Here is a 24,951-nt window from a genome sequence, read left to right as displayed (position 1 = left end):
TAAATTATGAAATATAAGGATGCCCAAAAGGGGAGGAGCCTCATAAAATAAGTACTGTTTCTATGGTAATGCAACATTCAATTATAAAATGGTTTTCACAGGATGAATTCTGAGTTTATAAGCTTTCAAATGATACCTAATTTATGATAACTACTAAAATATGTGATATAATAAAAAAAGGCGATAAAAAATATTATTATATTTTAGAGGATAATATATACATATATATTATAATTTTTAGAGGATAATTTTATACTATACTTTCTATTTTTTATTGAAAAATACTAGATTATATGTTTTATTATGAACTTTTAGCATAAAAACAGAAGTTTCAATGATTAAAAGTGGGTGCATCAACTGTTTGTGACAAAGGTCAGACCTCCTGTTATGATGCAGATTTTTTTAGGTGCACTCTTGTCATAAATTCATTAATTACTCTTCCTACATAATTTTTAACACAAAACAGGGGTCGGATATTTAATTAAAAGTCTTAGACCTTTGCAAAAATATATAATTTGTCATAATTAGATTAGGATTTAATAGAAATATAGTGAAGTAAAGTTAGGCGTCCCGGTACCGGGACGGTGACAGTTAAGGTGTTAATGTCCAACGTTTTTTGGGGAACCGTATTAAATGCCCTTGCGAATTTTACAAATGTAAAGAGTAAAAACACAGACAGGTGTGTGCGTTTGGACTCTGAAAGCTGAATAACAACAAAGATTAAGCCGTGTGTGAGCAGAGCGTTGAGGTTAGTAGCGGCTCTTTTAAAAGTTGATGCGTTGGGAATCGCTCTATGCTCCTGAAGGGCCGCTGAGAGTAAGTGCTGATATGAAGCGTTACAGATTAGGTCTGGGTCGGACTCACGGCCTGCCAACATTCCTGACTAAAGCTGCTGCTTTAACACACTGCTGACGCTGAGTTTATGGTGAGGGGCTGCTGGGGTTCGACACACACTCGGCACACTAAGCGATTGTTTTCTGAGCTCATTCACACCCGCACACACAGACTGTTATTCTCCCGAGCAGACCACAACCATCCAGGAGCTTTCCTTTTGGGATCAACTACCTAAAGGCAGCAAAGCATTTTTCAGTAGGGTTTTCAAAACCGTGTAACAGAGTCACATGCCAAAACACTACATCACTGATTTCGGATGTCACGTTGTACTAAAGAAACACACTCTCCAAGAATATTCCCCTTAATATTCAACAATATTATTGATCTGACACTGCAGTATGAGAACTGAACAGAGCTGGACGATGACTCTGAGAGATGGCGAAGTCTGCTTTTTAAAACAATGAAAAGAAGCAATGTAGAAAGCAATTCTGTATGTTCTTGCAGTTCAGATTTTAAGCTTGTGACATCTAAACGCACACATCATCCCGATCATTTAGCGCCCTATTTAGCATTTTATTTAGCATTAGCATTTTATTTAGCATTGATGTGTAAACACTACGTTCAAATTAATCAATCGGAATGAATTAATTTAGATTGAAACAAAATGAGTCCTTGTTAACGTAGCTACTGTTTCAGCAAAGATGCATTAAAATGATCAAAAGTGACATTGAAGACTTTTATAATGTTACAAAATATCTCTATTTCTAGTAAATACTTTCAATTCATCAAAAAATCCTGAAAAAAGTTGATCGTGTTTTCCACAAAAATATGGAGCAGAACAACTGTTTTAAAAATGGATCAAATAAGAAATGTTCTGTGAGCAAATCCACATATTAGAGTGTTTTCTGAAGGATCATGTGACAATGAAGACTGCTGAAAATTATGCTTTGCATCACAGGAATAATTTCAAAATGTTTTTTTTAACTGTCTTTTTGATCAAATAAATGCAACCATGTTGAGCACGACTTAAAAAAAAAAATAAGGAAAAGAAAAAAAAAAGCATTAAATCTCACTGATATGAAAGTTTTGAATGCTTGCGTAAATGACTATCAAAAAATAACCCCATAGATAAAACATGGAAATCCTGTTGACAAATCTCAATGTTATAAAAATAAGCTTGCATTGTGAGACTTCACCTGGTAAACAGCAGAGGCCGAGCACATCTCTCCCCCGTGCGTGAAGGCTACTGTGGCTCATCATCCTCTCCTGTAGCAAACAGACAAAATAAACAAATTAAGCTACAAAATTGGTGGATTAACTGTGCATTTTGAGATGAATATATTGTGTAAAATTAACTCCAAATCATATAGTTCAGGAAGTTCAGAATATTTATGCCTTCTGATAGTGTGTAAAAGGAAATGGGGTCTAAAATGAATATTCACTGGTCACAATGGTGGTTTGTTTCTATATTTAAATTCTTTGTCGAAATAGTCCTTTCAGGTTTCCTTCCCCACAGTGCAACTGAACCATAAAAGTAGCTTCATTTACAAGAGGCTAAAACTGCACATGCTGATGTTATCGTACCATTTTAAAACAAAGCGTCTTTCATTTGCCATCCACTACTGAGTAGAACAGAAGTATAACATACTTCCAGAGATCTAAACCCACAGCTCCCAACACACCGCGATGGAGAGTTTGAAGCAGAAGCATCTGACTACATCATGCACATAATAACTGCAGTTACTCAAAAGTTCAGAGTTAAATTAAAGTGCCTGTATTATGCTTGTATAATGAGTTGAATTTAATTTCTCTTTACACTACATAACAAATTTGCACAATGCCAGCCCGTGAACTACATAACTAGCTGAGGCCTGGAAGAGTTTAGTTCGTGTTGTCGACATGTTGAGATGACTGTTTTCTGCACTGCAAATCCACTTTAAATACAGTTCAATAGGAGAAGGACTCGCGCTGAAAACCGATGCGATTGTTCACTGTTCTTATCACCGTGTGCTGAGGAAGACTCCAGAGCTGAAATTCAGATATACAGTACACTCACCTAATGGATTATTAGGAACACCATACTAATACTGTGTTTGACCTTCAGAACTAACATAATTCTGGAGTGGAGTTTGTTTTTGAAAGTGTGTGTTCACTAGGGTTGGGTATCGTTTGAATTTGAACGATTCTGATTCCGATTCCGATTCCTTGTTTCGATTCCGGTTCCTAACGATTCTCGATTCCGATTCTTTTAAGAGGCAGGGTCAAAAAAGTTTAGCTAACCTTGCGAACCAACGGCCTTTCTGAAGGAAATACTCCTTCTGTAAAAATACTCCTTTTGTCACAAATTTTGCATTTTGCCGAGATTTCGTTATTTTTAGAAAAGTGAAGCCACACTTTGGATCGCCGACGTAAGCTACTCATGTTCAACTCGCGTGGTTATGCCAACACTTCCGGTAGACGCTTCTTCGTTGGTGTTGTTCAGCGGTTTCTTCTTCCGCTCGGCGGACTGTGAATATCGAAACATTTTTTTTATTATTTTTTTTTTTGTGAATATCGAAACTAGGAATCGAAATTTTAACTTTTGAACGATTCCGGGAAAAACGAAAAGTTAGTCCCGGTTCCAATCGATACTCGATTCTCGATCATAGCTGTCAACCCTCCCGTTTTTTCCGGGTTTCTCACGTATTTTAGCTATTTTCCCGCTGTCTTCCCGTTTGAGTATTTTCCCGTAAAATATACCGTATTTTTACTCTCTGATTGTGTGAGACGTACGGGCTCGGACAGATTCGGCTTGAAGTCGTTTATCCTCGGATGCGGTGCCGCGCGCGCTGGCCGGAGACACACTGGCTGCGTGGTGTGTCCGTTTTTTGCACGCTGCCTGCGTGACACGCGCGTCTCCAGAAAACGCGTGCATGCTAGAAATAGAACTGACGCCTATTTTTCACGCGACAGGCAGGCGTGTATCTTTGCCTGGAATTTCTTTGCGTTTCCAGGCAAAAAAATAAATAAAAAATAGGAAACGATGTTTAGGCTAGCTGAATGTAATTTTGTACTCGAATACATATTAATACATTACATTTTGATGTTTGAAAGTCTAGGTTTTTACATAAATTCAGATATCAATGTAATTTAAACAAATAATAATTATTATAAATAGATTTTCAAATATATGAATAAAATATATTTTCTTTTTTTCCATTTGTTTCTTAAGCTCTTAACAATGTGATTACATGAAGAAGAAAAAAAAACTTGAAAAAAAAAAAACGTTCTGGGCCTCAGGAGGATATAAGATAGTGTGTCTTCTGAGTGATGGTCCACCATCAGGCTAAATAGGCTCTTTAAAGCTACACAAAATGTGTAAATGTAATTAAAATAAACACAGCCCACTTCCCTATTTTGCGGATTTTGGAAGATGTGTGATAGGCTAAATGTTGAAATTGTTGTCCAAATGCTAGAGCAACACATGCTAATCCAAATGTAGATTTTTTTCCCTTTAAATGACACTGTCTCTTTCTCTCTCACACATAGGCTAGTTATGAACACCTTAGACTTTTAAGGATTGTGCTTTATTTTTAAAGTTTGTGGGTGAGAATCGTGCAAAAAAAAAAAATCCCTTATTTTGGGGATGGATTCCGGGAAAACTCCCTTATTTTCAATGTTCAATGTTGACAGCTATGTTCTCGATACCCAACCCTAGTGTTCACACTCAGGTTTGGTGCGATTGCATCTGTATTTATGTTTTTTTTTCTCCTTCCAAACTTACTCCAATGGGCTATATGCACGCATAAGTTCCGCATTTGATGCAAGGATGCTCGTCCATTTCTGGTTGTGGAGATTAAAGCGGAGGAAAACCGAGGAAAACGGGATTATGGCAGAGTCTTGAAAATGTACTGTCCTCCCGTCTTTGAAATGAAACGTTCATACGTTTAGATGTAATTTTATATATAGTTATGTTTATTTCATATAATTTTAAAAAGAAGCATAAACACAACGAGGGGTGTCTGTTTCATCTGTTTTTGTGACTAACGTTTCTTTAGTATAACCATGGAGTATAAAATTTAATATAAATTCTCGGTATTGCATTGGACTCTACGATCGGCGGAAGTTATCGAGCATCCTTACACCTTCACCGGAAAAACCGCCGTGCATAGAGCCCATAATCTAAATTCCAGCATTGCAGCATTCCTAAAGGAACATATTTGCAGACAGGAGTCATAATGCATTCGAAAAATCCCAGTGAACTGGACAGTCCCAGTGAATCCCAGTGAACCTAACATCTCAGAGGAAGTGAATAAACATGTAATCAGTGCAGGACATTTCTGCTGAGGGTTCAGTTCTCCGAATCACATGGTCATATCGTGTAATCTCTTTCATTGCCTCTTTCTTCTCCAGTAAACACATAATCCCTCCCTCCTCTCAGCTTCTGAGGGCAGAGGCAGCCAAGACTCATTGCAGTTTCCATTGCTCATGGCTTCCCCTGGTTTCTGTGGCCAGAGAATGCAGCCGAGGGAACATACAGGCCTCTTCTCCCCTGAATCACACAGAAACAGGACGGCCAGTGGGAATGTGTGGATGCACTATGCCACCGTATAAACCTTACACTGTTAAGTTTATTAGTCATCGCCCAGAGCCACAATAACCCTTTGTGCAGGGCATCAATCTAGAGCTAAATGAGGCAATAGAGGCCCGGTGGGACGCTTAAAAGAGCTGGGCTATTGTTCAGCGCTCATTATTTTCATGCACTCCATGTGTGCATCTCTCATTCTCTATACAGCAAAGAAATGTCAACAAATGGGAACAATGCATCCATTTCCATAAAACGTTTGAAGTATTTTCTCTTTAGTTTCTTAAAAAACAAACATAGCTAAAATTAAAAATCATTCCTGTCTTAGTCATGATGCTGCCTTTCTGTATTTCCCAACTAAAACCAGTCTAAATACTGATAAATAAATGAATAAACAACTATAACTTATACATTTCTTTACTGTCACTTTTGCTGAAAGTACTACATTATTTTTATATGTATAAAAAACTCTTACTGGCCCTAAACTTATGAATGGTTCTGTAAAGCAAAACATTGATTAGAGCCAGACCGATATATCGGCAGACCAATATTATCGGCCGATATTAGACATTTTCCAAACTATCGGTATCAGCAGTTATAATGGCAGATAAATGAATATTTCAAAAATACAATAAAAACGGACGAAACACGCTTGAACCATGTCATGAGTGTTGGAGTAGTATAGTTTGTCCACCAGAGGGCACTCTACACGGTTCCTGTTGGCAACACTCGTTGAGTTGGTCACGATACATATATTGCTTGAATAACAATTAAAAGAACATCCCGATCAGTTCACTTAACTCAAATAAGCATGACAAAATTTGTGACTAATCATCTCCAGTTTAAAAAAATAAATAAATAAAATAAAATATCGGCGATATATCGGAATATCGGATTTTAAAACCCAAAAAATATTTGTATCGGCCTTCAAAATCCTTTATCGGTAGGGCTCTAACATTGATAATAATAAATGTTTCTTGAGCAGCAAATAATCATATTAGAATGATTTCTGAAGGATCATGTGACACTGAAGACTGGAGTAATGATATTGAAAATTCAGATTTGATCACAGGAATAAAATACATTTTAAAATATTTTCAAAATGGAAAACAGTTATTTTAAATTGTAAAAAAGTCACAATATTACTGTCATTACTGTATTTACAATCAAAATAAATGCCTATCAAAAACCTTAATTGTTCCAAACATTTGATGTGTAGTGTAAATTTCGGTTGGTGAACGATAAAAAAAGCAAAGGGGAAGAATATCCCACAAAAAGGATCCGTATCTAAAGACCTTAGGCCAGCAGAACACCCTAGCAACCAAACTTACTAAAAACCACTTTGCAACACCCACAATACCATAGAACTGTGACAGTAATTCAGAATGGGCCAACGTCATTCACTAAAAATATTTTGCAAAAATAATCTAGATTTACATGCACAATCTGCCACTATTCCAGCTATTTTTGTCTTACAAAGCTTAGTGTCGTCATCCTCTTTATGGAGCTTATTACGATGTCCCATAAGGAAAGGCAGTGCAGGAAAAGCTCCAAGTTCAATTAGAGGGTGTGTCACAGTCTTGTTTATGTTATGCACCGTCTTTTTATATAATTTAAGTATTTTTTAAAAAAAACAAACCTTCGGCAAATCCCTTTTTTAAACAACCACTCATCTCGCACCAAAACCACATGACGGCATTCACTTCAATAACATAAACTGAATTAACATACGCCACATGGCGTACTCCACTCAAACCAAACCAATCAAAGCAACAATGAGGGAGATATTTCTGATCTAGGAAGTCACCCTACAGTAGTATATTTGCATTTTGACCCAAAGGGGAACCAGCAAGCTATATTTATAGTTTTATTTTTTAAAGCATCAACATTCCAAACGGGCTGATCCCAAGACTCCCATTCGAAGAACTCAAAAAATCCACTCTGAAACAGTGTCGGCTCATGGATTTTAAAATAGAGGATGCAAATTAATTGTAGCGGTCTGGAATCCTCTACAGAGTATTTTTTATTTTTTTTGCAAGAAAATATAAATATGATTTCATTCACCTAGCCTATCAAAATAAACTTCCATGTTATTCGGCATTTGGTGAAGTTGATTCATCTGTTCAGTGAAGCTGACTGCTTTAGCCTATATGTCCAACTGCAACCTCTGTGTGTGGAGTCTTCCTTCATTTTTAATATGCAGCTGCTGCTCGAACGATATTAGTAAATTTGTAACTAATATCACATAATTTACATCTTTGTGATGATTGGTTGATATACCAAGGGAGGCTAGCTACAATGTATTTTTTCTCATAACTCTAAATGCTGAACACTCAATGGTTATTGGCTATTTTTATTATTATTATTTTTTTTTACCAATGGTGTCTATAAGTACCAACGCTGCCATCCCCAATCAAATACTTCCCTCACTGTAAAAAAAAACATTTTCATGATTTGTAATCACAACATTTTTTCTTTCGTCAAATCAACTTAGATAATTTATGTAGTTCAAATAACATAATATTTTGAGTTTCTGGTGATTAAATTAATCTCCTTTACTGTATTAACTCAATTTTTCCATTTCAATTAAGTTAACATTTTAAGGCAAGCAGGTTACTTATTTTTTTAAGTTAAACCAACAATATTTTTTTACAGTGCTACTATGCGAGAACAATACGTGAAAAGTCCACGGATGACCTACTTCTGAAATGTGCATTCGATGGACACATTAATATCCCATTAGGAGTATTTATGTATAGCACTGAAGCGACATAACTAGTAGGTCACATGACAGTAACAAAATGGCAGATGTAGTACGTCTACACGTTTTGCCTTTGACTGGCCTTAGCACAGTTTCCCGAACGGCAGATTCGGCAGGTTTGAGGAAGAGCAGCGGTGGTTCTGACTTCAGTATTATTTTATGGTGTTACAATAATGTAACTACAACCAGAAATTTACATTCTGAGACATGAAATGAAACTAAAACCTGTAATTTTATTTAACATTCAAATTTCCTCCCATTTCCACCTCAATATTTAGGGCAGACTCGCCTCCCCTGACAAACCGACACTGGTCTGAAGGATGACTGTTATGGCTGGTTTGAGCTGGTTTAATGAGTTTTAAATGAAAAAGCCAATGCGGTGAAGTCTCGCCACAACTGCTACATTCACAATTCCTTTTCCATTTGTTCATTTACAGCACTGGAGCAAAATATAGGTCGGCCCATTCTCAAATGCGTCAGCTTGGGTGGGCTCCATCCACTAAATCTGACACCATCTACACACTCAGACACTCGGATTCATCTTCTGTGCAGGGAACAGCCACTTGGATTACATGTCTGACACTGCACACAATGCATATTCAGAATCCACACACCAAGTGACTTCTGGGTAGGCTGTTTCCATGGCAACAGCCAGATGTTGTGCACATTAGGGCCTCTACGCTCTCCAGAATCCGCGAGTGGAGGCATCTGCTAGCGTTTCCCCCCACCAGCCAGATTAAAATAGCCAGAGGGGAAAGTTATGCAGCAGAGGTGAGCACCAGCAGATTACAAATACAACTAAGGAAAGTAGATTATTAGTTCACCCAGAAATTATTACCATTCTGTCATCAATCAGAAATGCATTATTTTCTTTCTTTCATGAAACACAAAGAAGATGTTAGGCCGAAAGTCTGATTTCTCATAGAAGATCTTCCATATAACAAAAGCGAAATAATTTAAACTGGTAAATGTAAATGTAAGTAAATGAATGCATGAGTAAATATCAAGACAAAGAGTGTATGTGTATATGACTCGAGCATGCTAAATGCATGAATGAAATCACAAAAAATGTACCCACCACACCCTGAGTTAAAAGGCACACCAAAAAGGAAAAAGTAATCCTCTGTTCAAACAGATTTAGACTGTATAATTTTCAGAAAAGTAACAAATACAAACAGCCAGACATAACTTCACCACTAAAGCAGATGTATGCTTTCCTGTTGCTTTTAAAGAGCATTTCTCAAATGGAAAAACTGATTCTCAACCAGAGTTTTTGCTAAAATAAACTGAGAGTATGCGAATGGCGTTTCTAAAAACAATACAGTACGGATAGAAAAAGTATATTCCATCATTAACAATCACAGCATATGATATAAAATACTAAACACTGGAGGAGTGCTGGAGACATTCATACACCAGACAAAATAAGTCATTCTTGGAAAAGTTTAAACTTTTTTTTTTTTTTTTTGGATGGAAAATGTACTCCTACAACTACAGATTGTGTACACATCCATTAAACGTGTTTCTGGTAAAATAATTTAATGGATTGATGATGCAGTTTACCCGGGAAAGTGACTAATCACATTTGACATGAGAGTTGCACAAACATTAGCCTACATAAACATTTACACATCTGTTACAAACATACTGAAAGATGAAATGTGTAAAATGTACACAGATGTGTTCGATACTATTTTAATACGAATTAGACACCGCGGACATGAGAAAACAATGATAAACTCATAAATAAATGATAGCTAGTTATATTATTATTTAACCTTAACGCTTACCTTCATGTCCGGTACCATCTGTCTCACTTTAAAGGTGGTTTTGGACCCTGTCAACATGATTTCAACCTAAAACGGATCCGGACTAACAGTTATGGTGTATTTGGAAGAGGTTTAGTGGTGAAGGTCTGATCTGGTCCATGTTACTGAAATCGGATGGTCCGCGCGCTGTCTGCATCACTTTCACACATTTCCGCGTCCGTACCGTTAACATATCCAACTAAACGTCAAATCATCTCTAAAGCAAATCTATATTCACACAGAGAACGCGCTTTTCCATCGCATTTGTTTACAGCCCCTTCGCCATAGTGAAACGACACGGGTGTTACTGAGTAACAAAACCCAGGAGCGAGGCTCTTAAAGGGCCAGTCCCGCCAAACACACTCAATGTGCTTCTGTGCACTGCTTCCATCAGTGGCTGTCCTCGAAGTCGCATACTACCGTAGTACTCTTACTATTTACACAGTATGCACAGCCTACTAAAAATAGCTTGCACATTTTGTGTGTGAAACACCCATATTTGTGCTGTACACAGTTCTGAAAATGTAAGTCCTTCGTTCGTTTTGAACAATCATTTACAGGGTGATGGATTAACATCTGCTTGTCTAATAACAGGTCATTCCAAGGGGTTAAGTCAGGTTTGGCTGGTTAGCATAGCCCTGTTAGCCCCTACTGGTAGACATCATTTGGAAAAGCGTCTTTTCCCTTGACATCCATTCAAAATTAGCTATATTCCTTTTCCCCCTATTATAGTATTATAATATGGAAAAATATTATAGTCTTTTTCCATTCTATTTCCATGTCTTTTTTGGAGACTCTTAATTCATGACATCATTGAGATTGCAAAAGATCAGTTTACGTGAAATAATTTAGAGGCAAGCATACAGATTATTAACTTTATTTATTAATAAAATGTATTATCTTTTTGTTTATTATTATTTTTGCAAATGAAGACCTTATCAATTCCCATTATGCCATTCCAAGCAGAGCCAGAAACTTATTTTTTTTTATATATATTTGTTTGAATTATTAAGTATAGAATATGTTTGTTTATGAATATATATCAGTTTGAGAATATCTATCTATCTATCCCTACATCTGTCTGTCTATGCAAAACGCAAACAACGATCAGTTATTCATATTTCATTCATAATTTTCTTGTATGACAGCCTGGCCAAAAATGATACCAAAAAGATATGGTCACACAATTTGGCATGTTTCATTGCATCATCATAAAAAAAAAAAAATAGTAGTGCACAGCTATGCAATAGGCTTAGAAAATATTTCAGCAAATTATTTTTTTCTTTTTTACAATATTTAAATAAAGATGTCAATTTTCTTGTCTGTTCTGGGCTGTTTGTCTATCTCCTTAAGCTATCAATACAATTATTTTAAAAACTGTATTAACTCCACTTACATCCATTTAGCAAGCAGATACATTTCTAAATCTATCATTATCTAAAATAATAGCGGGGATAGGAAACTTAAGGAATCAATAACATTAGAATTGCTCTAATACAAAGTTAGCAATACGTTAAATAAAAAAAAAATTATTAAAAAAAGAGAATGCAAATAGACTAGAAACGTAAGTAGCCTATACTATATAAAATATAAAGTCCAATTATTTTCATAAATCACACTATTTGAAAAAATACTCAGCACTAGTCAGGTTAAAAGAGGTCTAAATGCTAAACCAGCAAACATTACGCCATCTCCAATTCATGGAAAGGTTTTGCATGATAAAGAAAAAAAAAATAATCTAAACGTCCTGCAAGCCTATTAATGAACATTTTGATGGTAACACTTTACTTGAAGGGGTGTGCATAAGACTAACATGACACCTTCATAATCTGTTATGAATATGAAGGAAGTTTCATGTTTGTGACACATGACAGTTTAACTTAATATTATGTCAAGTTGTCATGGCACTGACAGGTTATGATGTTATGGTTTATGTCAAGGTGTCATAACAAAGACATCTCAAACAATGTCATATATTTGCCTTCAAAATGTCATAACCATGCATAAACCTTACTTCATATGTCATGGTTATGAAGGTGTCATGTCACTCTTATACACACCCCTTCAAGTAAAGTGTTACCGTTTTGGGTATTATTATTCTATGCTTTACCAATGCATCTAAATGCAAAGAAATGCCATTGGATATTTCAGACCGCTGCACCATAATTCCCATCCACACAAACATATTAAATTCACAAATGAGCAAACACACTTGACATTCCCATAGCTTGTAATACTCAGTTACCTTGTCACTGCAGTATCAATGAAGCATTTCACAGCAGCCTCCACCAGACAGCCGATGATGAGCAGCATCAGCGTTCAGACGGATATGAACTGATGCGGTGTGCACTGTGTGGAAAAAGGCTTCTTGAAATTGATACCTGCAAAGCAAAAACAAATGAAAACTGATCCCAAAGATATCAGTGTTGCTATTACTAATTCATTAGACTCTCACTTTGAGTTTGAATTTATTAGAGCAAAAGAACTCACAAGAAATAGCCCATTAAAATACCTCATACATGAGACAAATGAGCGCTAAACTACTAAAATGTAAGGTATATATTCTCACATTATGAAGGCAAACGAGCTTCCAATAATCCAATATACAGCTTAATTGGTGAGAGTAAACTTTAGTTACTCTTTACCCTGTTAACTGTGCTGTGACACAAGGCGAAGATCACATGCTGTGGTAATTAGCAGTCTTAAATGGCAGGCAGTGCTTTCTGGGAATTAAATTTAAATGACTTTAACTTGCAGTGACTTTACACATTTTTGAAACAATTGGAAGAAAATGATGTCAGCTGCATTTTGAGGAAGCAAGTTGCATGCTTGCTTATGGCTATGGTTTTTGTTCTTGTTAATGTTTTTCAGGGTTGATTCGGGGTTTACACATTTCAGTGACTGGATCCGAGGCCTGTTGCCAAGGCAAGATATCTCATTTTAATTTGACAAAATAACTAAAACTTGAAAACACAAAATAATATAATGTAATATATACAGCATATATATATATATATATATATATATATATATATATATATATATATATATATATATATATATATATATATATATATATATATATATATATATTAATATATATAAAATGTAAAAAATATTATTTAAAAAAAATGTAAAAAATATTATTATATATATATATAATATATATCTCGTTAACGATCAATCGCATCCAAAATAAAAGTTTGTGTTTACATAATATATGTGTGTGTGGTGTGTATAATTATGTTGTATATATAAATACACACACACATGCATGAATATATTTAAGAAATATTTGCATGTATATACTATATGTATATATATATATATATATACATAATTTATATTAAATATACATGTTAATATTTTATATAGTAATAACAAATTTTCCTTACTGTACATACATGTGTGTGAATCTTTATATACAAAATAATTATACACAGTACAGACACATATATTATATAAACACAAAACGTATATATATATATATATATATATATTTATGTATATTATATAAACACAAAACTTTTATTTTGGATGTGATTAATCACGATTAATCGTTGCTCTAATATATATATATATAAGCCCTAATATATATATATATATATATATATATATATATATATATTGTAGAGAGAGAATTATACAAACAAAAACTAATACAAATATTACTGAAAAATGAAACATAAAAAAAATGATTCATAAAATTTATAAAAACTATAAAATCTCAGTGATATTAAAATAGCACTGCAGGATATTGGGATTACTGGAAACAAATTGAGGTTGCATTAAATTATTGGATTATAAAAGCAGTAAAATATTCTGTATATTGAGAAATGTCCATTATTTTTTTATTACTTTGCAAATTAAGTCCTTACTAATTCCCATAAAAATGTTCCATGACTGTGGAAACCTTGTAGAGCAGAAAGCTTGCGCCACTGTAAAAATACAAGATGTTTTTATTACGAAGACTATATAGCCAAATGTATAGAGCGGAAGAGTGGAAGATAAAATCAGTACAAACAACTGTTTAAATACAATGAGAATTTTATTAAAACGGTGCAAAAATAAAATAAAAATAAAATAAAACTAACATAAAAATCAGATGTTCTTTCCACCTAGATTGCACTGTCACACAGCCTGGGGTCACCTCTCAAACACAGAGAAAGGTAAAACGGCTGAAAACAAACACAAATCGCCCAAATTAGCCAGAAGTAATGCACAAATATGATTAGATAAATTGCATCTGCCAGTTCTGTACATGCAACAGTTTCAGTCTCATGCAGATTCGAGAATGCTGACGACTGTAGCTCTGTCACATCCATGAAAACATACCATATAAAAATAGTAAGTAAGCTACGTCATAACAAAACAAAGCCCACCGTATATTAAATAAGAGAATTTTAGTGTTTTGAAAACTGATGGTGGACGGCCGCCACCAACACCATCGTTAAAAAAATGTACTCAAAAGGTGATTAAGTAGCATAATTCGCTTTAAAATAGAAATTAGGAAACGTCAGGAGGCCCGTCTGTTTGACAACTAGCCATGTAAGAAAGAACATCCTAGTTTCAGAACTAAACATCCCAGTCTTTTGAAAAATCTTACTACAAATATATATTTTCAAATCATACCTCGTCAGATCACACTGATGGAGAAATGAGTTTGTTCACAAGAAACTCTCCGATTTAAGAGGCTTCCGTACGAGCGCCGTGCGCACCAGAATACTGACTCCACCATCAATTCAGCTGACGTCAACTCAGGGAACGGTCCTACAGCATACATTCGTATCTTTAAAAAACACTGGAAAACTGCTTTTGATTTACAAAAATAACTTGAACGCATTTATACATTTGTTTTTTTGGATTTCTTAATACAAAAATGTCTGCACTCTTATTGAAGTCCAACGCTCGGGGTGGCTGAATGACCTTTCCATTTGTTAAATAAATGGATCCGTTAAACGCAAACTACGAGTACATCGGAAGGAGAACATAAACTCCAACGGAGACTAGCTGTCGTTTCGCTGACAATTTCCTCTGGTTTGTGCCTTGAAGCTGCAATATGTTTGCAAAAGCACAGTTTACCAGACACACACACACACACACACACGCAATGAATTCCTTTTTGCGACTTAGAAGAGTGGAAATCTAGGTAAATGCCTTCCATAAGACAAAAAAAAAGTTCATTGCTTGCATTTTATATTCAAATGCGCCTGACGAAACGAAACCAACAAAAGAACAAACAAACATAAAAAGCAGCAGCAGTGTACTCTTTGTCCCTTATTTACACTGAAAAACTGAGCCAGTCTCAAAAGGTCACTAGTAGAAATAGGGGTGATAATGAAAAAGAAACCTAAACAAGTGTGCCATCTATTGGTTATGTGAGTGAATAATGTGTCAAAAATATCTTGCTTTCATTTGGGGAGAAAAAAAAAAAAATGAAACCATTAACCCTCCATCTTGCTGGACGGTAATAGGAAATTTAGTGCTTTAAAATTAAATGTTGAATAAGATAAACACGGGAGATACCATATAACGAGGTATGTTGTAACTGTTAAGATACTAGCCTGACATATTTTTAATTGTGCAAATCAGTAATGCAAATGTGGCCTTGAGCTGACACAGTTAAACAAATATTTGCATACGACTGATTACGCTTATTGAGTGCTTCGGTTCGCTACGACGACAGCTCTTCATCTGCAGTACAACGAACACTTACCCACATCAAATGAACATGATCACAGCAGCAACATCCTCTTATGGTGCTATTAAAGAGCCCATTTCACATGAGCAATGAGAGGGTAAAGGGATCGCTCACCCCAAAATAAAGAATCGGTCTTAACTTACTCCCTCTCATGTCGTTCTGAACCTGTATGACTTTCTTTCTGCCGTCAAACACAAAATGAGATGTTTAGCAGAATGTCCAGACATAATGAAATTGAATGGGGCGCTCTGCAAAATGGTGTAACTAAACATTTAGTTCAAATGGAGCAAAAACGGACCTTCCCTATTGTGATCTAACACACAAGACGGGCAGACGTGTTTGGCTATGGGAATCGACACTAAGATTTAAGGAAAATGGAGTATGTGTTCGCAGTCCAACGTGGCCCTCAAAATCTCATTCGCACGTCCACAAGTATTTGTCCTCCTCACTAATGTCCGAAAATGAGCGGAGGGCAACACTGTGTTAATAATAACTTATGGCCTATTACTAATATACTGCACAAGTTGTATGCTTCACGTTTACTTTCGTTGTATGGAAAATGGACAATTTAATTTTCTATTTCTCAGTCATACAGGTTTTGAAGTTGAACTGCATGCAAGAGAGAGTAAAATGACAGCATTTTCCATTTCTGGCTGACTCGTACAACTGGCTTTATCAGAGGCCGTGTTTTCTGTTAACAGTGTAAAAGGATTTCGAAAGCGTTTGTCACAAAACCTCGACTCAAGGTGCATCGTATAGTTTCGAGAGATCTGCTAGAATCCCTCTACGTCCACAAACATTGAAAACACTAGAATCAGCACTGTGAATCCAAAACCAAACAAAAGTAGAAATTCAGTTCAACAGTCCTCATGGGAGGACTGAACTAAGACTGAAAAGGCAACTAGGAAACAAGTGAGTTTGCGCACGACACAGTGGCACCTACAGCCGAACCCTGACCTCCGCAGTGGAACCGCAAGCTCTGCCTCCAGAATGGAGCCAACCGCCAGACTAGAAGCACAGCGACATAACAGTCTATTCATCTAAAACCCACATGCACAACCTCTGGACATGAGAAAAGTGCTTGATTTGGTGCAGCAACTACTCTGGGGGGGCGATACTGCGTCTATCAATAATCCTGTGTCCAGTGAATTTGATGGAAGCTGATGCGTTAACCCCAATATCATAAAGGAACACCATTTTATTTGGTGCAGCAGTAACATTTGAAGAGGTCAGAAATTGTTTTCAACATCCGCCCCCTTTGACCAGCAAGTACCTAGAACTATTATATCAATGTTACCAACATAATACTTGAATACAACCACGCGATGTACCATTTCCAAAGGGATTTCTTTGCGCTAATTTTAAAGGATTTGCACTATTAAATGTTCTAGAAACACTTAATAGAGCGGAGATGACTGCAATTTTTAATCGGGGCATATAAAGACCTAAAACGAACCCTTTGTCTGTTAAGGTTCGCATCTTAGAAGCGAGAAAGCACCATAGTAGCTAACTTAAGCCAACTAAGTATGGCTTCAAAAGGGGTGCAAGTTACAGTAAAATGGATAACACTCGAAGCTAACAGAGTGTTGTTGCCTTGCGCTCGCAATATGGCAAGTCTTATTTTGATTGCAGCTGATATAAATGGATCAATTGCAGCTAATATAAATACGCATTTTCTGGTTGTGCTTAACGTGTATTTTGGGGTACGCTACGCAGCATGTTCATGTGTTGTGTTCAAATGTCCCGTGTTCTACATTCTCACCACAAGGAGGAGACAAGGAGACAGGTTAGAGGATGACCACGTCAAGCAAATGTGTGAGGAGCTTAAAGCTCCTGCCTATGAGCCACAGCAAATGTAACACAACAGCAGTCCCATTTCCGCAATGCCCATTCACTGTGGACAGAGTCTCAGTAACCTGGTTCAGAAAGGCCGATCTTATGTCTTAAAGCAAGATCCACACCCACGGGATATGATGTGGCTCACATGGTGGGCTCCAATGAGTCCTATATGAGAGAAACGGGACAGAGATTGTCCATTCAAAACCTGTGGATGGCCGGCTCTGTTTCCCGTCTCTTCAACTCCTCTCGGTAGCAGTACGAGCAGTAATTGCCCGTCTCGGGGTGGCCGTAGTAATTGCAGGTGGGCGTTCGGCATCTGCTGGACTGCAGGTTTGCAAGGCCACCCGCACTGCCCAAGGAGTAATGCCTCACAGGCATCGGCCCATTGCGAACGTCCAAAGTAGTGCGCAAGTCCCGCAAGCCATTTGTATAGCCTCCGGTAGGTTCGGTTGGGTAGTCAGTTGGGTCATGCTCCTGGGAAAAAGATGCCAGGCAGGGGGTGATGATACGGGATGGGCTACCCAAGCTGGTGGAAGGGGGGTGGTACTGGGAATGGGGAGGGCCCTGTGCTAGGGGGCAGTGTCGGGGCAAGGTGGCATAGGATGGTAGGCCTGGGTAAGAAGACGGCGAACCTCCTGCCAACTGCCGTCGCGTATCCATGTAACCGTGCACATGTAGATGCTGTGTAATTGGGGTAGGAGAATGGTCAATGAAGGTGGGCCTTGGGATTGGGACCACACCAGAGTACATCATCGGGCTGAAGGAAGTCGACTTCAACGCGTTAAAAGTAGGAGGCGAGTTATCAGCAATTTCCTCTCTGCTTTCAAATCCTCGGTAGCTCAGCTCAGGCCCGTCCTTTTTCACTTGAGATCCACTAGTTGTCGCAAGACCTCCTGCCGCTTTCCGTTCAGCTTCCCTCCGCTGTTCCTGTTCGGCACGGAAGCGCTCCTCGGCATCCATCAAGTATCGCTGGATCATCTCCTCCTGGAACGGCTGACGGTTGCTAGTAGTGAGTACGGCAGCGAAGATGTACTTCCTTTCTCCTTGCATTGCGGATCGGAGGATGCTAAGACTCACTTTCACATCCGAGCTGTACTTAAAAGGGTCACTTTCTGAAGAGTAGCTTCCGTTTTGCCGTTCACTTATCGAGGAGGGTGAACCTTTCCCAGAGTCCTCGGAGCCGGTTTGAATGGAAGGAGAGCTGTCCTTACTGCCCTTACGACCTCTCAGAGAGCCTTTCTTCTTCTCCAGACCTTCTTGTTTGGTTCCACTTCCACTCGCGTTCTTCCCCGTCATCAGGCCTCCCACATTCTTCTTCAGCTTACTGCCTAGGCTCTTGCCAAAGCTGCCCAGCTTGTTAGCAACGGAATCAGCACGTTTCTTGTCCTTATCCTTTTCTTTGTCTTTCTTCCCCTTCTCCTTTCCAATTGTGCCAGTCGTCCCTGCTGAACTGTTACTGGATGAGCTAGAGGAGCTGGAAGATCCACCACTTGTTTTGCCTGTTGTCCCACTGGTTCCAGTAGTACTGCTGTCCCCATTGCCATTAGAACTGCTGCTGACGGACTCCTTATCTGACTCTCCAGAGTCTGGCGGGGTGCGGGCATCCTCTCCTGCAGATGCTGTAGGGGACTCTGGCTGGGCCAATGGGGCCTGCTGTGGATAAAAAACAAAAAATATTGTCACTTGATGATTTAGCTGGAATACAAGTACGAGTACAGTACAAAATCTGAATGACAAGTTCAAAGATGACTTTTCATTCAATGGTTTTCAACAGGCAAGTGATTCAGTGTCCACAACTTTGGTTCCTATAAATGAACTCTTGCTCTAAATAAAATCACTATGTTAGCCTATATATTATATTTTCCTTAACCTGTTGATGATATCTTGATTATTTAATGTATGTTTAAAATATCCTTCATGAAAATGACAACTGTGTAAATTATTATATTTCAATAACAAATTAGGCAACAAAAACTGCCTTATGTTCAGTTTACATGTTTTCATACAATGTGTTGTGTGTTGATTATTATATCTAAAATTAAACAGCATCTGAATTTTGGCTAAAAGTCTAGGCTACAACCTTTAATGTGATGGTAATGTGCGGCTCCCTATATAGTTTACAACATTAGCAGATTTTTTTTATCCTTGTGAAACGTTTATTTGTAATTTTATTAATTTAAAGACAAATAATTTTTTTCCAATAAACCACCGTTTAAAAAACAACAACAAAAAAAGCAATTTTAGCTTTGTTTTGTGCATCGTCACAACCCTAGAGAGAATCTATTCATTTCATGTTTAAAGTAAACATAAAAACAAATATTTATTGAAGCAAAAATTCATTTCCGTTTACATTTTGCTTCCATGTTTGAAATGACTTTTGAACTTGTGTATAATAATATAATCATCAAATATATTACATTTATTAAAAAAAAGTATACATTTAATACAAAACATGTATAAAGGTATTAATATCAGGAAAAATCATTTGGTATGCATGCAAAATTTGCTATTTCTTTTAGAACAAAGAATTAGGAAGTATCCCTGTCATTACATAATTAAGTTTTTGTTATTGGGGTATGGGAAGTGATCGGGAAACACCATGCCAGTTTAATCCAAAAAAATAATTTTAAGATTTTTAAAAATAAAAATGCTTTGGATGCACTGTTGTCAGAGTAAAGAGTTAACCAAAGGTTTCTGGTTAACAGCTAAAACTAAACCAGCTAAATTATTAGCACGGCAAAGCAAGCTAGAAGCTCACCTGTACCTCACAGGGTAGAGGAAGCCAGGTGACAGTCATGTAGCAGTGCAGCAGATGGAGCTTGGCCTCCAGAGATAAGGTTACACTGAAACCAAACAATAGGCAGGTCAGAGTGCATATATTCACTAATAAGTGCTGTTCAAACGATGGCAAACAAAGTAAACGAATGTGCATATTTCATGAAAAATGCATAAATAACATTAGCACAAGTAAAAAACAAGTATTTAAAGAGTATATTTTAAAATAGTATATCAAATATTGACAAATTTTCAAATTGTGGAAATAAGAGGGAACTACAGAATGATGCAACCCTGAGCTATTTGAGTGCCTCTCTGTGTTCCATTCATAGCAAGAATTTAGCAATAATCTGCTTTAAAGAACAAGAGTTGCTAATCTTGAGTGTTGGCCAACACCAACAGTGCTCAGTTCCAACAAGCTCCACAGTGCTAATGCCTTCATTACAGTCAGGAATTACTGAACTCTGCTGTAAATAAGTCAGAGCTGAGTCATTTGGCACTACATAGTAAAAAATAACTTGAATACTTAAAAAAAAAAAAAAAAAATTCTGGGCAAATTTGGTATATGCACAACACACAGCAATTACAAGAATGTTCCAGGTTTAAAACTAAAATCTATGGATCTATAGAACATGCTGTTGATTACCAAAGAGAATAATTTCAACTTCCCTCAGAGTGTGTAAACACATAAATAGCATGGATGAATTACTAATAATTTATTTGACAAAAAAAAGTGGATGTCTCGCTTCAAACTTGACATTTTAACTGTAAACATTTTATGCTTATTCTTTTCCAAACGGAGTCTAAATTATATTGTCTGTGGTAACTGACAGCATATCAGAAACGTTGTCCATTGAGTGTAACATACACGTTTTCTAATCAAACGTATAATGTGATGTCTACCTTGCTAGCATCACATTGTCATTGTCATCTTTGCCCCATTCCCAGTCTTCCCCAGGATCCACAGCAAAGTGCAAAGGCAGCATCTTATGATCCGAGTCCGTCAGAGGGATCACCACTGTGAAAGTTTTTAACAAAAGGTAACAAATGGTCAATGCCTTTCTCAATTACACATTTCACTTCTTATTTATACTTCTTCAACTAATTCTGTATTCAACTGAATTTTTAAGACTACAGCCATAAAGACCTTTGAAAAAAACAAGCTGCATAAAGCAGATAAAGACTTTCTGGCAAGCATAAATTATTGCAGTTTTTTGTTCTGTCCTGGTTGGAAAAACTGGTTTATCAGGCAAGAACAGCACTCAGCATGCAACATAAAAAAGTAAACAGATTTGCTACACATAAACCATTCCTCACCTTGCTCTTTGGAACAGTCCTTCTGCTCCATTGAGACCAGGGCAGAGAAATGGGCCTGGTCATATGCCAAAACGAGAGGAGAGCGGTGACACTTGTTGGCTGGTACTTCCAGAGGCAGGTAAATCCCTCCAAATGGGATTGGTGCGAAAGCTAAACAGGTGACAAAAAAAGAGAGAGAGAGAGATCTGAGACAAACTCTGAGATAAGTAGGGCCCTATAAAATCTGTTTTATTTTTTCCCAAATTCCGTTTTAATTTTTGCAAATTCCGTTTTTTTCCGTTTGATTTTTTGGGAATTCATTTTTTTTTTTTTACCCTTTACTGTTATTTTAGTTGTAAAAAGAGCTTTTAATGCTGCTTTTAATGTTAATGATTAAAATGTACACAAATAAAATAGGCATTTACTCTTAAAATGACAAATACTGCATGATGCAACATAACACTGCACTCTAAGTACTTCAAGTAACAAGCTTTAAACTGTCCTGTAAAAATAAATTATATTAGTTTATATAAGTTAAAATAAAAGTCACACTAGCTGCGTCGTAATGTGCATACTATCCATCCTAAATAGTATGTGACATTATAACTGTCAATACTATTTCGGGCATAGTATAAACATTGGGACGCAGCTTCTGTCTCTCGGACACACTCGGTCTCTCTCTCGCGCACTGTTGAGCGTGCTGTCTCGTCTCTCTCGCGCGCTCTTGACTCGGACACACACACTCGGTCCGGCACCTCATAGACAGACGTGCACGGAGGGGACTTTGTGTGTGTGTGCGACGAGTTTCTTAACTTTTTCGCCGACGAAAGCAGAGCCGTGGAGAGCCGCTTCGCCATGCTTTCAGTGGAAACGCGGCTATTGTTTTGATGCCGTCATGAGCTGAAATGACGGGAGGGGTTGTGTCGCCCAGATTTGCTTCCCCGTCTCTCTGCATTTTCCCCAGACATACGTTCTTCTCCCACACAAAAACCGAATTTCATTCCAAATATGTAAAATTCCACGTTAACTGGCCAATTCCGCGATTCCGTGATCGCCGAAATTATAGGGCCCTAGATATGCTTTGTTAATGGAACGACAAATGGAAAATTCATTATTTAAATGGGACATAGTCAACACTTATGCCATTTTATTTTTCTCCCTTGAAGTCAGCTTATATTATGTCATAATTTAGTTTTACACAACCATTTTGAAATTCTGATACAGTCATATGCTAATTAAGGATGTGACTAAGGAAATTTTCATGGGTGGGCAAGTGATGTCACATTTGTAACATTGGTAACACCGACTATCGCAGCAAGCCTAATGCTAATGTGCTCATGGATTTGTAATGGAGCCATTTTTCCAGCTTAGCTTCAATAGATAAGGGACGGAGTTTTGCATTGTGATTGTTAGATTATTTCAAAGTGCGTCAAAATACCCTGATTAAAGGAATCGTTCACCCAAAATTTCATATTCTGTCTTTATTTACCTTCTCCCCCAGAGTCCCGCAGCATGGTGTCAGCCACCACCACTATCGGCCTACGGAGCACGTGAGCAAGAACAAACACATGAAACTCCTCCAGGCTCTCATATACCGGCTCCTCTTGTGACTCGGCACTGCGGGACACAAAACACACTCGCAGCATGAGCATAGCACTCCAGAAAACCTGTTTACAACTATCTAGAATATAAAATCAATGAAATCAACACACCCGTTGCTGCCGTTGGTGCTGTAGTGTATCCTGGGTTCACTCGATGCCAGTTTCAACAACTCATTCCACTCTCTCTGCCACTCTTCTTCTGTGTAAACCAGTCCCGACTGCACACAGATACAAAAACATAAACATAATTAGGCTGAAAATTTCCTACTTACACTATCATTCAAAGGTTTAGGGTCAGTAAGACTCTTTAATGTTTTTGATAGAAATCTCTTATGCTCAGTAGGACTACATTTATATGATCAAATAAAAGTATTCATTTCTTTAAAAAAAAAAAAAAGTGGTAGTGTATATTTAAATTAAGGAGCCTGATACCAAATTGATTATCTGTTGCAATTTTTTTTTTTTTTTTTACAAAATAATGAACCAAAAGTGCTCTAACCTCTTTGTTCTGCATGGTTTGTTGCCATCTCCACCTTCGCTTTAAAGCTTCCCTCTCCTGCCCATGATCCATCAGTGCATAGAGAGACTTCCGCAGCATCAAGTCTCGATCATGGAAGCCCCACATACCTGCATTATAATGTTCAATGTTTTAAGCATAATTACCAAGATTTCATCCGGCAGTGGTTTCTAGGCGAGTATGCAGTCCTTTTACTGTTGTTTTGGACACAACAGTTAAAAAACACTCTAAAAGTGCCTGGACTCAATATGCCACTCTAATATATCGATATATCAACCAGCATCTATGTTCAATGATTTAAATCTCAGGAAAAATAAACCATCTTTAGCCTGAAAACTTTGAGGTAAATGTAACACCAACAGAAAGCTTGAATTAATCCATATAAAACTGTATAAAAACTTGCAGATCAGAAGTCAGTTTGAACACTTACCCAGTGAGGCTGCGTGTAACAGGCAGTTCCCATCACCACTAGTAGCCAGAGGTAATAAACTCTGACATCCAGTGCCTAAACGAGTCCACCAGTTCAATCGTCCTGTTGAAAAACAAATCTATGAAATATTTTTGGCTATAGACATTTGGCTATAGCTGTCAATCGAATTATCTGAAGTTCGGTAAAAAAAACTCATGCTCATAGAAAACTCATAAAGCTGGGTTAAAGCGTGTTTCCATCCAATGGCTTTAAAGCGAATAAAAACCTGTACGTAATGACGTCACATGCGATCAAATTGGTATATCCAATTGATTTGAGACATTTTAAGGTGTTTCTCGCACACTCAATCGCACAACATTCAAGCTAACATTTGCGAACAAAGTTTTGCTAGACAAAATGGATCGTGCCATCTACCAACAAATGATCAATAATGCACAAGTTGGAGCCTAATAGTGCTTATGTGCCAGCTGATGTATAGCAAGGCTATTGTTAGCCTGAAGGGGTTGTATTCGCTATAACAACTGCCTCACTATAAATTATCCTGCTTATTACAGGGCTACCTACCAAATAAATCAATAATTTGACACAAAATATTGATCTAAAAAGGAGTTTATTGATTTAAAAATGATTTGCTTCCGCTAAAGAAAATAGTCAGTTCCGTCTCTGAACTGCGTCCATGGCAATGCTCTGTTTTTCATGGTAACGCTGTGTCATACTTAGCAGCGTTTGTTAAAAAGAAATAAGACCGCAATCTACGTTAAAATTAAACCAAGCCATGTAATAACAAGCTATAATAAGAAAACAACAACGCCATAAACACTTTGC

At 37.2% G+C, this 24,951-nt stretch overlaps 2 protein-coding genes and 1 long non-coding RNA gene across 8 annotated transcripts in view; 1 reads left to right on the top strand and 2 right to left on the bottom strand.

The window, feature by feature from the left end:
* mtmr11 (myotubularin related protein 11) overlaps positions 1-10,397 on the bottom strand; it is a 34,451-nt gene extending 24,054 nt beyond the window's left edge. The window contains exons 1-2 of one of the 2 annotated variants that reach the window (XM_089118002.1): positions 9,950-10,397; positions 2,031-2,100 (exon numbers count right to left, since the gene is read on the bottom strand). In XM_089118002.1, the coding sequence (XP_088974128.1) occupies positions 2,031-2,100; positions 9,950-10,006 (127 nt within the window). In that variant the 5' untranslated portion in view covers positions 10,007-10,397. The remainder of the gene's footprint in view (positions 1-2,030; positions 2,101-9,949) is intronic. The other variant, XM_039685149.2, reaches the window with a different exon arrangement.
* Positions 8,741-23,215, top strand: LOC148977051 (uncharacterized). Its single transcript, XR_016145792.1, has 4 exons — positions 8,741-8,930; positions 12,839-12,892; positions 21,231-21,322; positions 23,080-23,215. It is a non-coding gene; the product is annotated as an uncharacterized LOC148977051 (long non-coding RNA).
* Positions 13,997-24,951, bottom strand: part of otud7b (OTU deubiquitinase 7B) — a 29,408-nt gene continuing 18,453 nt past the window's right edge. For 3 of the 5 annotated variants that reach the window (XM_089118001.1, XM_039684720.2, XM_039684722.2), the window contains 8 exons: positions 24,127-24,228; positions 23,679-23,806; positions 23,291-23,397; positions 23,068-23,195; positions 21,600-21,749; positions 21,186-21,300; positions 20,266-20,350; positions 13,997-19,160 (listed from right to left, as the gene is read on the bottom strand). In XM_089118001.1, the coding sequence (XP_088974127.1) occupies positions 17,706-19,160; positions 20,266-20,350; positions 21,186-21,300; positions 21,600-21,749; positions 23,068-23,195; positions 23,291-23,397; positions 23,679-23,806; positions 24,127-24,228 (2,270 nt within the window). In that variant the 3' untranslated portion in view covers positions 13,997-17,705. The remainder of the gene's footprint in view (positions 19,161-20,265; positions 20,351-21,185; positions 21,301-21,599; positions 21,750-23,067; positions 23,196-23,290; positions 23,398-23,678; positions 23,807-24,126; positions 24,229-24,951) is intronic. The other 2 variants (XM_039684724.2, XM_039684723.2) reach the window with 1 other exon arrangement.

The sequence above is a fragment of the Pimephales promelas genome, chromosome 12 (assembly GCF_988280905.1).
Source record: "Pimephales promelas chromosome 12, fPimPro1.hap1.1, whole genome shotgun sequence".
NCBI classification, from domain to species: domain Eukaryota; kingdom Metazoa; phylum Chordata; class Actinopteri; order Cypriniformes; family Leuciscidae; genus Pimephales; species Pimephales promelas.
Note: the sequence above shows the minus strand (reverse complement) of the source record. Positions and strands in the feature narration are given on the sequence as shown.